This window comes from Pelobates fuscus, chromosome 7, assembly GCF_036172605.1.
Source record: "Pelobates fuscus isolate aPelFus1 chromosome 7, aPelFus1.pri, whole genome shotgun sequence".
In the NCBI taxonomy this organism is placed as follows: Eukaryota; Metazoa; Chordata; class Amphibia; order Anura; family Pelobatidae; genus Pelobates; species Pelobates fuscus.
The window spans coordinates 65446861-65459183 of record NC_086323.1 but is presented as its reverse complement, the minus strand read 5'-3'; the positions used below and the strand labels follow the sequence as shown (position 1 = coordinate 65459183).

The 12323-nt window shown below is 40.8% G+C and overlaps 1 protein-coding gene across 1 annotated transcript in view; it reads left to right on the top strand.

Annotated features, from left to right (window-relative positions):
• The window catches only part of LOC134569373 (uncharacterized), a 394137-nt gene that overhangs the window by 71492 nt on the left and 310322 nt on the right, over positions 1 to 12323 (top strand). The window contains exon 3 of the mRNA XM_063428361.1: positions 5182 to 5229. Coding sequence (XP_063284431.1) covers positions 5182 to 5229 — 48 coding nt within the window. The remainder of the gene's footprint in view (positions 1 to 5181; positions 5230 to 12323) is intronic.

The window sequence follows — 12323 nt, the reverse complement described above, 5'->3', positions numbered from 1 at the left end:
AGTGTGTATTAGTGTTAGAGAGTGTGTGTGTGTTAGTGAGTGTGTGTGTTAGTGTTAGAGTGTTAGTGAGTGAGTGTGTGTGTTAGTGAGTGAGTGTGTGTGTTAGTGAGTGAGTGTGTGTGTTAGTGAGTGAGTGTGTGTGTTAGTGAGTGTGTGTGTGTGTTAGTGAGTGTGTGTGTGTGTTAGTGAGTGTGTGTGTTAGTGAGTGTGTGTGTGTGTTAGTGAGTGTGTGTGTGTGTTAGTGAGTGTTAGTGAGTGAGTGTGTTAGTGAGTGTTAGTGTGTGTGTGTGAGTGTGTGTTAGTGAGTGTGTGTGTTAGTGAGTGTGTGTGTTAGTGTTAGAGTGTGTGTGTGTGTTAGTGTGTGTGTCTGTTACTGAGTATGTTTGTGTGCGTCTGTCACTGAGTGTGTGTCTGTCAGTAAATGTGTGCGTCTGTTCATGAGAGGGTGTGTGTGTGTGTCTAAAGCACTTACCTTTCTCCAGCGCCGGGCTCCCTTGGCGCTGGGGATCTCTCCGTCCCCATCCGCCTCTCAGCTCCGAATGCACATGCGTGGCAAGAGCCACGCGCGCATTCAAACCGCCCATAGGAAAGCATTACTCAATGCTTTCCTATGGACGTTCAGCGTCTTCTCACTGTGATTTTCACAGTGAGAATCGCAGAAAATCCTCTAGCGGCTGTCAATGAGACAGCCACTAGAGGCTGGATTAACCCTCAGTGAAAGTTTCAGGAAGTTTCTCTGAAACTGCTATGTTTTCAGCTGCAGGGTTAAAACTAGAGAGACCTGGCACCCAGACCACTTCATTGAGCTGATGTGATCTGGGTGTCTGTAGTGGTCCTTTAAGTGTATGTGTTTATGCATGCACTGGCATACATACCTTGGTCTCACGGGTCGCAGCCCTGCGACCAGGTGCCCACCGCCATGTGTTGCGGCCCCAGCCTGCGCAGAGTAAGCGCTCGCGCGGGGGGAGGGGGGGCCCCGGATCAGTTTTCGCACCGGGGCCCCATGGGTTGTGTGTACGCCACTGTTCACACACCTATCCCATTCAAAACAAGTCTTCATTCAAACACATACACTCACTACTCCTAAACAGAATTGCAAAGCATAGGTTGGTGCTATATAAATGGTGATGATGATAATAATAACCCTAAAAGGATGAAAAAGGGGTCGATCTAGAGCTGGCAAATCATTGTTGGAGGTGTATGATAGTGGAGGATCTACATTTTTACCATTCCATCGCACCAGGGGTGTATCTTGATTAGTTTTGCCACTACTTGAGATATTTATAAACCACTACACTATATATCTTCTGGGTTATGATGTTTTGATATTTCCAGAACCCTTCTATGGCATTCATTTATTCTATTCACATGCCAAGTGACTAAGGCACCTTTTAGTATACTGATACAGAGTGAGAAGAGATGTGCCAGAGAATGAGTGAATGCACAAAACTACAGGCTGTACATACTGGCAGTGAAAGCGATTTAATAAGACGACTGGGTAGGGTAAAAGAAAGAAAAGAAAGGTGAGGTTACACAAGGAAGATAAAACTAAAATGAAACAGAAGGCAAACAAGTGAGACACTGCTTTCAGCACTGGAAACAGGAGTGTGTTACGATGCAGCTCTGGATGCTCTAATAGCATATCACCCTATGCCACAGATAGTCCAGGCTTGAGAGTACTGGTTCTCTTCAGGACGGTCATGCGTCGCCTCCGCCCAAGTGCTGTGCATATTCTGCAATTTACCATTGGTCAGAAAGTGAAGTAGGCCATCCAGTTGTTGTCACCTGTAACTGTAGCTCCAGGCTTGAAAGGGGACTAGTGCCCCGTGTCCATAGATCCATCTGTAATGGATCACCTGGCACCCCGACTGGGTACCGCCATTGAAGGATGCTCCTAGCGCTTCCTGAGGGCTCCAAGCACTCCAGCAGACACCATAACCACCGCAGACCCCACGAACCGCCGCAGCTTGGTTGGGGTCTCGCCGTCTCCTATTCACCCTGAACCTCCGACAAGGCTCCAGGTTCCAGTGGGTAAACAAGCTCTTACAAGAGCTTAGAAGTTATTATCCAAGGGAGCATGCAGAGCATAGCAATCCCTTGTAGTGATATAGCAATTCCCCCAATAAGAGACAGGACTCTAGATTGAGGGTGAAGAAGAACTGTCTGTACTGGCAAATACAGCCTCTTTTATTCACAGTGTACAAACATAGTACTGCCCACAGGGTTTTGAAGCACAGCCAATCAACACATTATAACACAGCTAACACTCCCATTCATTACATCAGAAATCCTCCCCTCTGCCTGTGATACAATTATCTCAACACAATAAAAAAAATACAGTATTATAAAACATATCACAGGGACCCCAAAACATGCAACAACCCCATAAAAATATATCCTCGGAACCAGGGGAACTAGGTGAGCCACATATCCAAAATTCACCCAGATCCGTTCAGTAGTTTGGAAGATACGGTTTAATGCCGATTCCGTAGAACATATACAGGCTATATGAAAAATAATTACTGTTAAATGTGTCCCCTGTTCTGTAGTTTAAAACTACTGAACAATGTCTTTGTGCACCAAATACGGGCGAGATGGCACCGTGTAGAAAAGTCAAAACAGTGTATGTGAGTTAAAATGGCTGCCATCCATTGTTCTCACCATGTGCTTCATCCATTGTTCTCACCATGTGCCTCTGATTCATTAAATGGTGGCCACCCAGTAACTCCACAGTATGTCCCCAGATGGTTCTTAACCCCTTAAGGACCAAACTTCTGGAATAAAAGGGAATCATGACATGTCACACATGTCATGTGTCCTTAAGGGGTTAAAGGGCCAGCAGCAGCATAATAAAATACAGCATGCCCAAATCAGTTCCTTAAAGGGCAATACATCCCAGGGCCATAGTCGCAGGGCAGGAGGCTGGCAAACAGACCCCTCCAAAAACCAGTGGTGAGGTCACTTTCGCCACACCATCTTCTGCAAGAGGCTAAATCTTGTGCCTGCTCAAGGTCAGTGGAGGTTTAAGCTGCTCCAGTAGGGACCGGGATATCCCCCACCGGCCCAAAAGGGGGCAGTAACAGGGCCACCACAAGCTGAGATGTGGTGCTGTCCCTGGGCCAGGAGATCGGCCGCTTCTCTCGGCTTTCAGAATGGCCAATTCAGTAGGGCACAAGGCCAGGTGTGTTACAGATGGGGTACAGGCACGAGTTGGGCAATCAGAGTAAATTTGTTGATCTGCTGCCAGTTCTATGCTCCTGTTAGCAGAGTTTTGTGCTCGTAAAGCAGGATTGTGTGCTCAAAAACAAGTTGTGTTGTTTTTTTTTATAGATCAAATCAGCAGGAACTAGTGTAAGACACATCCGGCCATCTTGGCTATCAGACCCCACCCCCTGGATTAAAGTGTCTTCTTGAGTGCATTGTGTTTATTTTGTCATCTGTGGTGTAGAGGTGGTGCTCTTGATCATTTGCCACTGGGTGCATAATCTATAATCTACGTGTGCCAATAATGCTTTGCATGGTTTTGTTTCTGCACATTTTCATGTATTAGAAGGGGAGAGGTACTTGCTTTGTGACTTCCCCGTTCAAGTACTCTCTTGCGGGTGCCTATGATTGGTGGCTGACTGGAATATTTTCTACACTTTATTTAGTGTTAAAATGCCTATCACCGTCATACAGATGGCCACATATATGTCATCGTTGGAATAAGATGCTTTATTTAAACAGCACTGTGTGCTGTGCAGTGGAGGATTCATGAGACACTTTGCTATTGAAAATTGCTATTGAAAATGTTGAGTCCTGTAGGATATGAATATATATATATATATATATATATATATATATTTGTGCTCGGAATCTCTATTATGTTAATGGAATGTAGAGGAGAAGCAAAGTTGGTTGAGGTGTGCCGAAACCAACGTAAGAGTAGGCCTGTAAAAAGAGGGCCTACAAAGTGAAATGTGTAGGTGGGTGGTGTAAAAACAGCTTGAACGGCAAAGGTAAGTAGGGGGGTAGGGTTTATATAGGGTCATAACTCCTCCCACAAATTCAGGCCAAATGGCCTTCCAACTTGTGCTTGGAATCTCTATTATGTTAATGGAATGTAGAGGAGAAGCAAAGTTGGTTGAGGTGTACCGAAACCATCGTACGAGTAGGCCTGTAAAAAGATGGCAAAAAGGAATTCAAAGTAAACACACTATTGCAAGTTTAAACTGTGAGATTTCTGAAAGCCTGCCTGAGCTCCCTTTCTGGTCGAGGGATGTAGGAGTTCTATATTTAGGATTTCCAGTGTCCCAGCCTCTTAATGATGTGTACCGGAGTGTTAGTGCTTGAAGCTGATGCTGCTGCGCCAATGGAAAATGAATGACCAGAGGAAGCTGGGTTGTAGCCTAACCTTGACAATAGAGTTCTGATGTGTGACATAAATGTGTGTGTGTGTGTGTGTGTTGATGTTCTAAAAGGCCCAGGTGTCTGCCAAAGAACAAAGTATTCACATTATTAACATTATTATATTGCTAGTAGAGCATAAAAGGATTCTATTTAATTAAAAATTTTAAGTTTCAATGTTCGCAACCTGTTTTTTTTTTTTTTTTTGTTTTTTCTTCTTCTTTAAGAAAAAATACTTAGATGACATTTAAATTAAACAGTTTAGTTTTTATGTACTCTAAATTGCTGACCGTGGAAGGAAAAAAAATGAAACCATGAATAAGTTTTACTGGATTGGGCAAAGTGAGTTTTTGAAAATGTAATTAAATAGAAGAAATAATTTATCACTGAATGTGATCCAATCCCACATTCCCTGATCTCCATATGTTGAGGAGGTAGACAAACCAGTATAAACAAACATTATTTCTTCCGGAAGACTCAATCCTACGGGTCATCCTCTTAAAAGTTCAGACTTCTGTCCATATTGTGCCTTTTATGAACTGTATATGCATCGATGTTGATTTAGGGAGTAGTTTTATAAAGTTTTTAGAAATAGAAATAAAAATTGTTATGAAAGTGCCAATTGTCAAATGTGAACCAGATTTTGAAATAATAAAACATTCATTTCTCATTATTTCTCTGGCTCAGAATTTCTGTTACCCTGCCAGGAGAATAATGAATATTTTTGTGTTCTTCCTCTCCCCAGTTAATATAATTTTAAAACCCTATCCTTACAATATTTTGTTTCTATACCAGGGATCTGGTAATGAAGATAGACAGAAGTGCAATGTGTGTACAGCTAAGGTAAGAAAAAAAATATATGGTTTCAAAAGTTTTTTATATATTTTTTTTTCCTTCTTTTTTTCTCATCATCTATGAACACCAGAATTTGTAGATCTATTTTATATTGGAATTTTACCTAATTTCTAAATAAAATCAAAAAGGCCTTTCTCCAGATTTTGTTTCTACAGGCCAGTAGAAAACATTTAACTCTCCTGAAATAGATATTTTGTTTATGTATAAATGTTTTTGCTCATGTTGGCCAGTCTATGCAAGAGAGAAGTTTTCTCTCAGCCTGGAACACCAAGGCTTGTTTTGGGGCAAACAGGATTTCTGTTTCTCTTTGCAATGCTAAGCTTCTTCCATCACACAATTTGAAGGGTTGATAAAATTGCTCTCTTCAATTTCAACACTTTGGAGGCTGTCTGACGACACATTCTGGGTATAGGGTGACTTGGAAACTTAATTTCCCAGCAAGCTTCTTTACAATACACAAGGAAAGTTGATGTTTCTCAAACAAATTAAATTAATTAATACGGTTACAGTTAGAAATGCAAGATAGGGGACTATTACCACCAAAAGTGTAATGTTAGGAGTTCCATTGCATTGTGGCTACTAAACTACCTAAATTGTTGTGTGGGTTGATGTCCTTTCTAAATTATTTTAATAGCCAAATAAGGAACTGCACTCCTCCTGAAATAGAGACTAAGGTGCAACCAAACCAAGGTTCAGGACCAAGACCCAAGGATTTTTTGTAGTCACAGAATAAAAAAGGCCCAGACGCTACAAGGCTTAGGTGGGCAAATTTATTGGAACCAAAATGGCCACCAGCAATGTTTTGACCAAAAGCTTGAAAAATAAATTTTGGTTTAAATGTTACTGCTGGACACTGGCAATAAATTTGCCTACTTAAGCCTTGAAGTGCCTGGACCAATTTCTTCTGTGACTATTTCTAAATTATTTGGCAGATGTGAGCAATGGTGCAACTTTTGTAAACTAATATTCAAAGGACCACTCTGGACACAAAAATTTACTGCATGTCAAGAAATGGTTGAGTTCAGAGTTCACCTGCACATTTTTTACTTTAACTGTTAAACCAATTTTGAACAGTTTAACGCTCTAGTACAGGCACTCAGGCATACATTCACCTGGTGGACTGCACTCAGTTTACACTGGATCAGCTGACTCTTTCAGCCTATCACTGCTTCCCAAAAAAATGATTTTGCATTTGTGAGAGCAGCAGGACAGAATGTAAGATAGGCGAGTGTGAGACTAACAATTTTTAATGCCAGTGCACTCTGGCACCATAACCACTTAGTAGGCATGAAGTAGCATTGGTTCTTGGAGATATCCTTTAAATTTTGACTTACTAAGTCTGTACCATTCCACAAGCTCCAGGAACCATTACAACGGGTCCTTTTAAACTGGAGCTTTAGGAGCTTAATTATTTCCCAAGCTTTTTTACAATGATAACATATTGACCTTTAGAGACTCAATGAATTCACATATTAAATTCTTTAGTTTGTTTAATATTTGGCACTTTTTAAATTTTATTTACTTTTAGAGTATAGAGAAATTAAAGCAAAACCTGCAAAGTGACAGTCGCTTTGAGGATGTTGTGGATACAATTTAAATTTTTAAAATACGGTATTTCAAAATGTAGAACTGTCAGGGTACCTGCGGTCTCTACCTCCGAAAGAGGTAGAGACTTAGCTGTTCCTCCATCCAGACGGCCTGATGGCTCCCTTCCCCACGGTCTATCCGGTCATGCAAGGCCGGCCGCGAGGGAGTGACTGCCTTTTACAGCATCTAGGCAGGAAGTTGTCATCAGGACACTCCTCCGGAACGACCTGTCACTCAATTGCTGCAGGACCAATCAGGAAGCCTCGGAGGCGTGGTTACTGCTCTGAACAGGGTATTTAACAGAGCTTCGTTCATTAGCTCATTGCCCTGTCGTGGTTCTAGCTTGTTCTAGTCACTCAGTGCTTGTGTATTCTATTATCCCTTTTGGTTTTGACCCGGCTTGTTTACCTTACTCTGCTTATCTCTGTTACCCTTGATTCGGCTTGTCTCTCGCTTACCTGTCTTCTGTTACCCTCGACCTCGGCTTGTCTTTGACCATTCTATACTGTACTACTTACGTTAGTCCGGCCATTCTAAGGTCCGGTATACGTATCTGGCTACTGTTTGTACTCTGCGTGTTGGATCCCTGTCCCGATCCTGACAAGAACTTTGGTAGTATAAAATATACTAACCTAGAAGTGAACCTAAGCTAGAAGTGAACCTAAGCTAGAAGAAAGGGTGTGTTTTTTTGCATAAAAGGGACTCTCCAGTGCCAGGAAAACAAACTGTTTTCCTGACACTGCAGGCAGTGATGTATTTAGTATCTGTGCTGCCCTAGGCATGATGGAACTCGGGCACCCCCTATTTTACATTTGCCCCACCCCTTCCTGTCCATGCCATACCTCTTCCTGTTAAACTACTAACACACACTTTGACTGACAGACACACTCTCAGATACACTGACATACACACACTGATTTGGCACAAACAATCACTGACTCACTGACATACACACACAATGACGCAGACACACACACTGACAGGCATACACAATCACACACATTCACTCAGACACACAGGCACCCTCACAGACGCAATCACTTAGAAACGCATATTCACTGATACACACACACACACACACACTCTTACTCACTGACAGACAGCCACACAGTGACACACTGACACATACACATACAATCACTCACATACACACTGACAGATATACATACACTGACACATGCGCACACACACAGTGACAGCCAGACACACACAATCACTCAGATACACCCTGACATACAAACACAATCACTGACATACACACACTGACAGCCAGACATACACAATCACTCAGACATACACACACTGACAGCACCTCCCCCCCCCCTCTCCAAACATTAACCGATTACTTTTTCTTTTTTAGTTTAAATCCACACAACCTAGGGTCCCTTCTGACAGGAAGGGAGGCAGGCGGGTGGCTAACTAAGAATCCATGCGGGCGGGCGCCGCTGGCGAGGGAGCACTGATTAGTGAGCTGTCTCTGCTCAGCTCCCTCGCTCCCATCACTCTGCACCGGCGGAGGGAATTGAGCAGAGACAGCACACTAATCAGTGTCCCTTGCCAGCGGTGCCCATCGCCTGCATGGATTCTTAGTTAGTCGCCTGTCCGGATTGTTAGTTAGCCGCCAGGCTAACAAGGTATTTGCCTGGTCATTTGGGGGCCACGTTTTTTGCCACCCCCTGGAAAGTGCCGCCCAAGGCAAATGCCTTATTTGCCTCGCGGCAAATACATCCCTGACTGCTGGTCCCCTCTCCCTCCCATCCCAGGTTGCTGAGGGGATTATAACCCCTTCAGTGACTTACTTGTATCCAGCGCCTTTGTCCCTCGGCGCTGGGTCAGGGTCCGCCCATGCTCCTCTTACCGCCGATGACATCCGGCGGGGAAGACCTATTTTGCATGCGCAGCCGGCGGCGGGGGAGACCTAATGCTTTCAATGCTTTCCTATGGTGATTTCAGTGAAGCTGGAGGTCCTCACATAGCGTGAGGACGTCCAGCGACGTTATAGCACACTTTATAAAAAACTGCAATAATTACACTTGCAGGGTTAAAGGTAGTGGGAGTTGGCACCCAGACCACTCCAATGGGCAGAAGTGGTCTGGGTGCCTGGAGTGTCCCTTTAAGCTTGCTTTAAATTATTTTCAATGGGGGGGAGGGGCGATGGTAAGAGCTATTAGGACATATGCATTTTATTTTCTCTTTTTTAATCTTGGAATTAATTTGCTATACAGAATATATTATACGCAGTGCATACTGTTGTTTACTAGTACCATCTAGTACGTACTGGGAAGTCCTGTTGAAATCACAAAAAGAGCCTATATTTTGTCGTTGGTTTTTCCATTCACATATTGAAATTAATGATTTAGTAAAACCCTCCTACACTTCTTTACATATTTTAAACACATCATTGCAAAATCAATAGGTAAATCGTTTATATCATTTAATTGATAAGGAAGAATCTAAGAGCATAGCCTTGTGAAAAGTTCAATTGAAAAGTATGTTCCATTACAGGTAGGCAGAATTCCGTGCCTATCAATGTTAACATGCTAAACTATTTTAAAATGTTTACAACTATATGCTAGACTTTATGGTTCTTCGCTAAATTGATGTAGAGGTGGGAGTGTTTGTGTGTGTTTTACAATGCTCTCTCCCATAGTATCTTAACTGCATTCCTCTACAACTCTATGTCCTATAAACCATGAATACCCAATACAACATATGTCCCATGAAACAAGCCCCTGTAAGAAATTAATTGGAAAGTTTATGCTGACATACTGACCCATTTTAAAACCCATATACAATTTGGGCCAGCTTTTTAAAGAGGAGCTGTCCCTTCCAGGGAAGTTATAGTTCTTTATTACAATTTACTATGCACTATTGTGGAGTTTTCTAAAGTGTATGATCTAGGAGAGGTAAGTGGGAGATGATGCGTGATGTGCATGTTTGCTGTCTGTCATATGCATGCATGAATACTGGATGGAAAAAGTTAAGTAATCATCAGGAAATTTGACTAATTTAAAAACAAATATATGTAAAAAAAAAAAATCAGTCAATAGTAAACGTTAAGTATTGTGCGTAAATTGAGAAAGTGACCGTTCCAATATTCAAAATAGTATTGCCAAATTGTTGTACTTAAATGGCGGTTCCAAAGTTCGCTATTGTACAAATTGGATAGCACAAAGATAAACATTTCAAATAAGCAATTTTTCATTATCTGCATGAATTAAAAAAACAAAACAAGCAAATGTACTATGAGAGTACCAACACTTCAGAACGAATAACTTACAGCTGGGATCTTGTCTACATCAAGTAAGAAATGATCTGCTTTGATTTTAAAACTACATATCAATTGATAATGGTTTTCTAGAAATGTGCATATTTATATAAAATAAGCAATGATTTGTAGCTGGTACAGTGTATCCTCACAACTGCCTTTGTAAAACCATACACTATGTAATTGTTTTCTTCTGTATCCCAGTGGATTTCACGTACGGTATCTTTAATAATTATATTTTGCCTTTTCCTACATTGTTAAGTAGAATTTTTGTTTGTGGTTTTATTTATATATATTTCTCCCCCTAGCTCGATCTTGAAATGTGGGACACTGTGAATGAGTTATGCTAATTTGTCAGGGCAATGAATACATTAATTTCATTAGTAAATGCCCTTAAAGCAATAATTACCAGTGTAGGTGTGTCAGAACTGATCATGTTCAGTTTAGCCAGTTAATTATTAAGATTTTGTTCTGAAGGACCCAGATTTGACATTCAGTTTTAATTTAGCTGTAAATAAAACTCTGTAGTTTGCAGAGAGCAAAACACTGAGCCAAGAATTTGTTTTGCACTTGAAGTTTTCCTTTTTTCTTTTTTTTTTTTTTTCAATCTCAACTTCCAATAAGATGCCAAAATAATTAGTGTCAGTGATGTGAAGTTTATTGCATAGCCCCAAAAGGGCATATTATAATAAAAATGGCAATTTTGCTTTCTCAATTCTCTTGTCTATCTTTAAGTTACAGTATATAAATTTTCCACTGGAAATGCTAAACATGATGCAAGACGATCTTAAAAATAGACGTGGTTTATGTTTTGAAGTTTTGTTTGTGAACTCCGTGGCTCCTAATGAGTTTCTAAAACTTTTTTTTATGTTCTCGCTGCTTGGAATCCATTTGCTGCCAGCAGCCGAAGCTGTAACGATCTAATTCTGGGGGAAGAGGGTAAATATAGCCTCCATAAAGACAACATACTTTTGGAGCGCCTAATTGCTTAATATTTTCCAGGCATCATTGATAATTGAGTACAGTCTTCAGTACATGTGGTGAGGGAACTGTGTTCTGAATGACTGACTGATCTCTGGATAACCCCACTGGTGTCACTTCAAGGCATGCTGGAAATAGGGTGATGTAAGCTGAACTCTAAAAGGCTGATCTTTTCAATAAGCTCTAAATGGAGAGTTCTGGGATATTTATATGCTAATGTATGCACCGAAAAATCCATGGTTTTTGATTTGTAACCATTTTTAGTTTACAGTTGCAGAGTAATATTTTTAAGATCAATGACAATAAATGGTCATTTAAAATTTAAATTATCTGCAGGATTTTTGGAGTGCTGATGCAGTGTGCACATGCTTAGTCCAGTGCAAGATTTAGGAATTAGAATCTTGCCATAGACATTGTGTTCCAATGCAAATATTGAGATATATAAAAATATAGTTGTCTGTGTGCCTTAAAGCCTGGGTTGGGAATGGCTGGTCTAGAAAGACTTTTTTTTCTTTTTGAAAGTTTGGAAGCTAGATCAGCTAGTAAAGGCTGAAGAAAGATGAAATCTGTTGAGATATTTAGATGTAGGTTTCATACACTATAGCATAGCAGTGCCAAACCTCTATAAAGTAATGGCTGCTCAAAAAATGAAGAAATGTGTTTTTGTTTTTTATGAATTGCATTGAATACTGACACTCATTTTTATTTTTATTTTTTTTACTTTGCTACACAGCTTTTTTCTTTCTCTCCATTATAAAATGTAACATTGTTTGAAATGTCTTTCTTTTTCACTCCATTGTTACTTCTCTGTATTGCCTTATGCATATAGCAACACAACATTAAATCTAGTCCATAAAGCCCAACTTTATTTCATCTCGGCAGCAGTGCTTTTGTAACACTGCAGAGAAACTTGTAGATCTATAGAGTCTCTATATTTACTCTCTGGATCTCAGCAGAGGGACTGTAATGCCAGCCTTGTCCCTTCAACCACATTGTACAGTAACCTTTTGTAGGTCAAAGTTAGTGGTTGCATTCTGGCAGCTAGAAAGAAAAAAAAAAGTATTTTATGTTCTTATTATTATGGCACTGATGACTGCTAGGCCTAATTCTTTAGAAGCTGAGAACATTTACTCTCATTGCTGACCCCCATGGGATATCTGATTCTAACTTTGAAAAGAGTAACAAACTTATAAATAAGGAAATTGTAGGCATGCTCTAGTTTTACCACTGTTCGATGTTCTTCAGC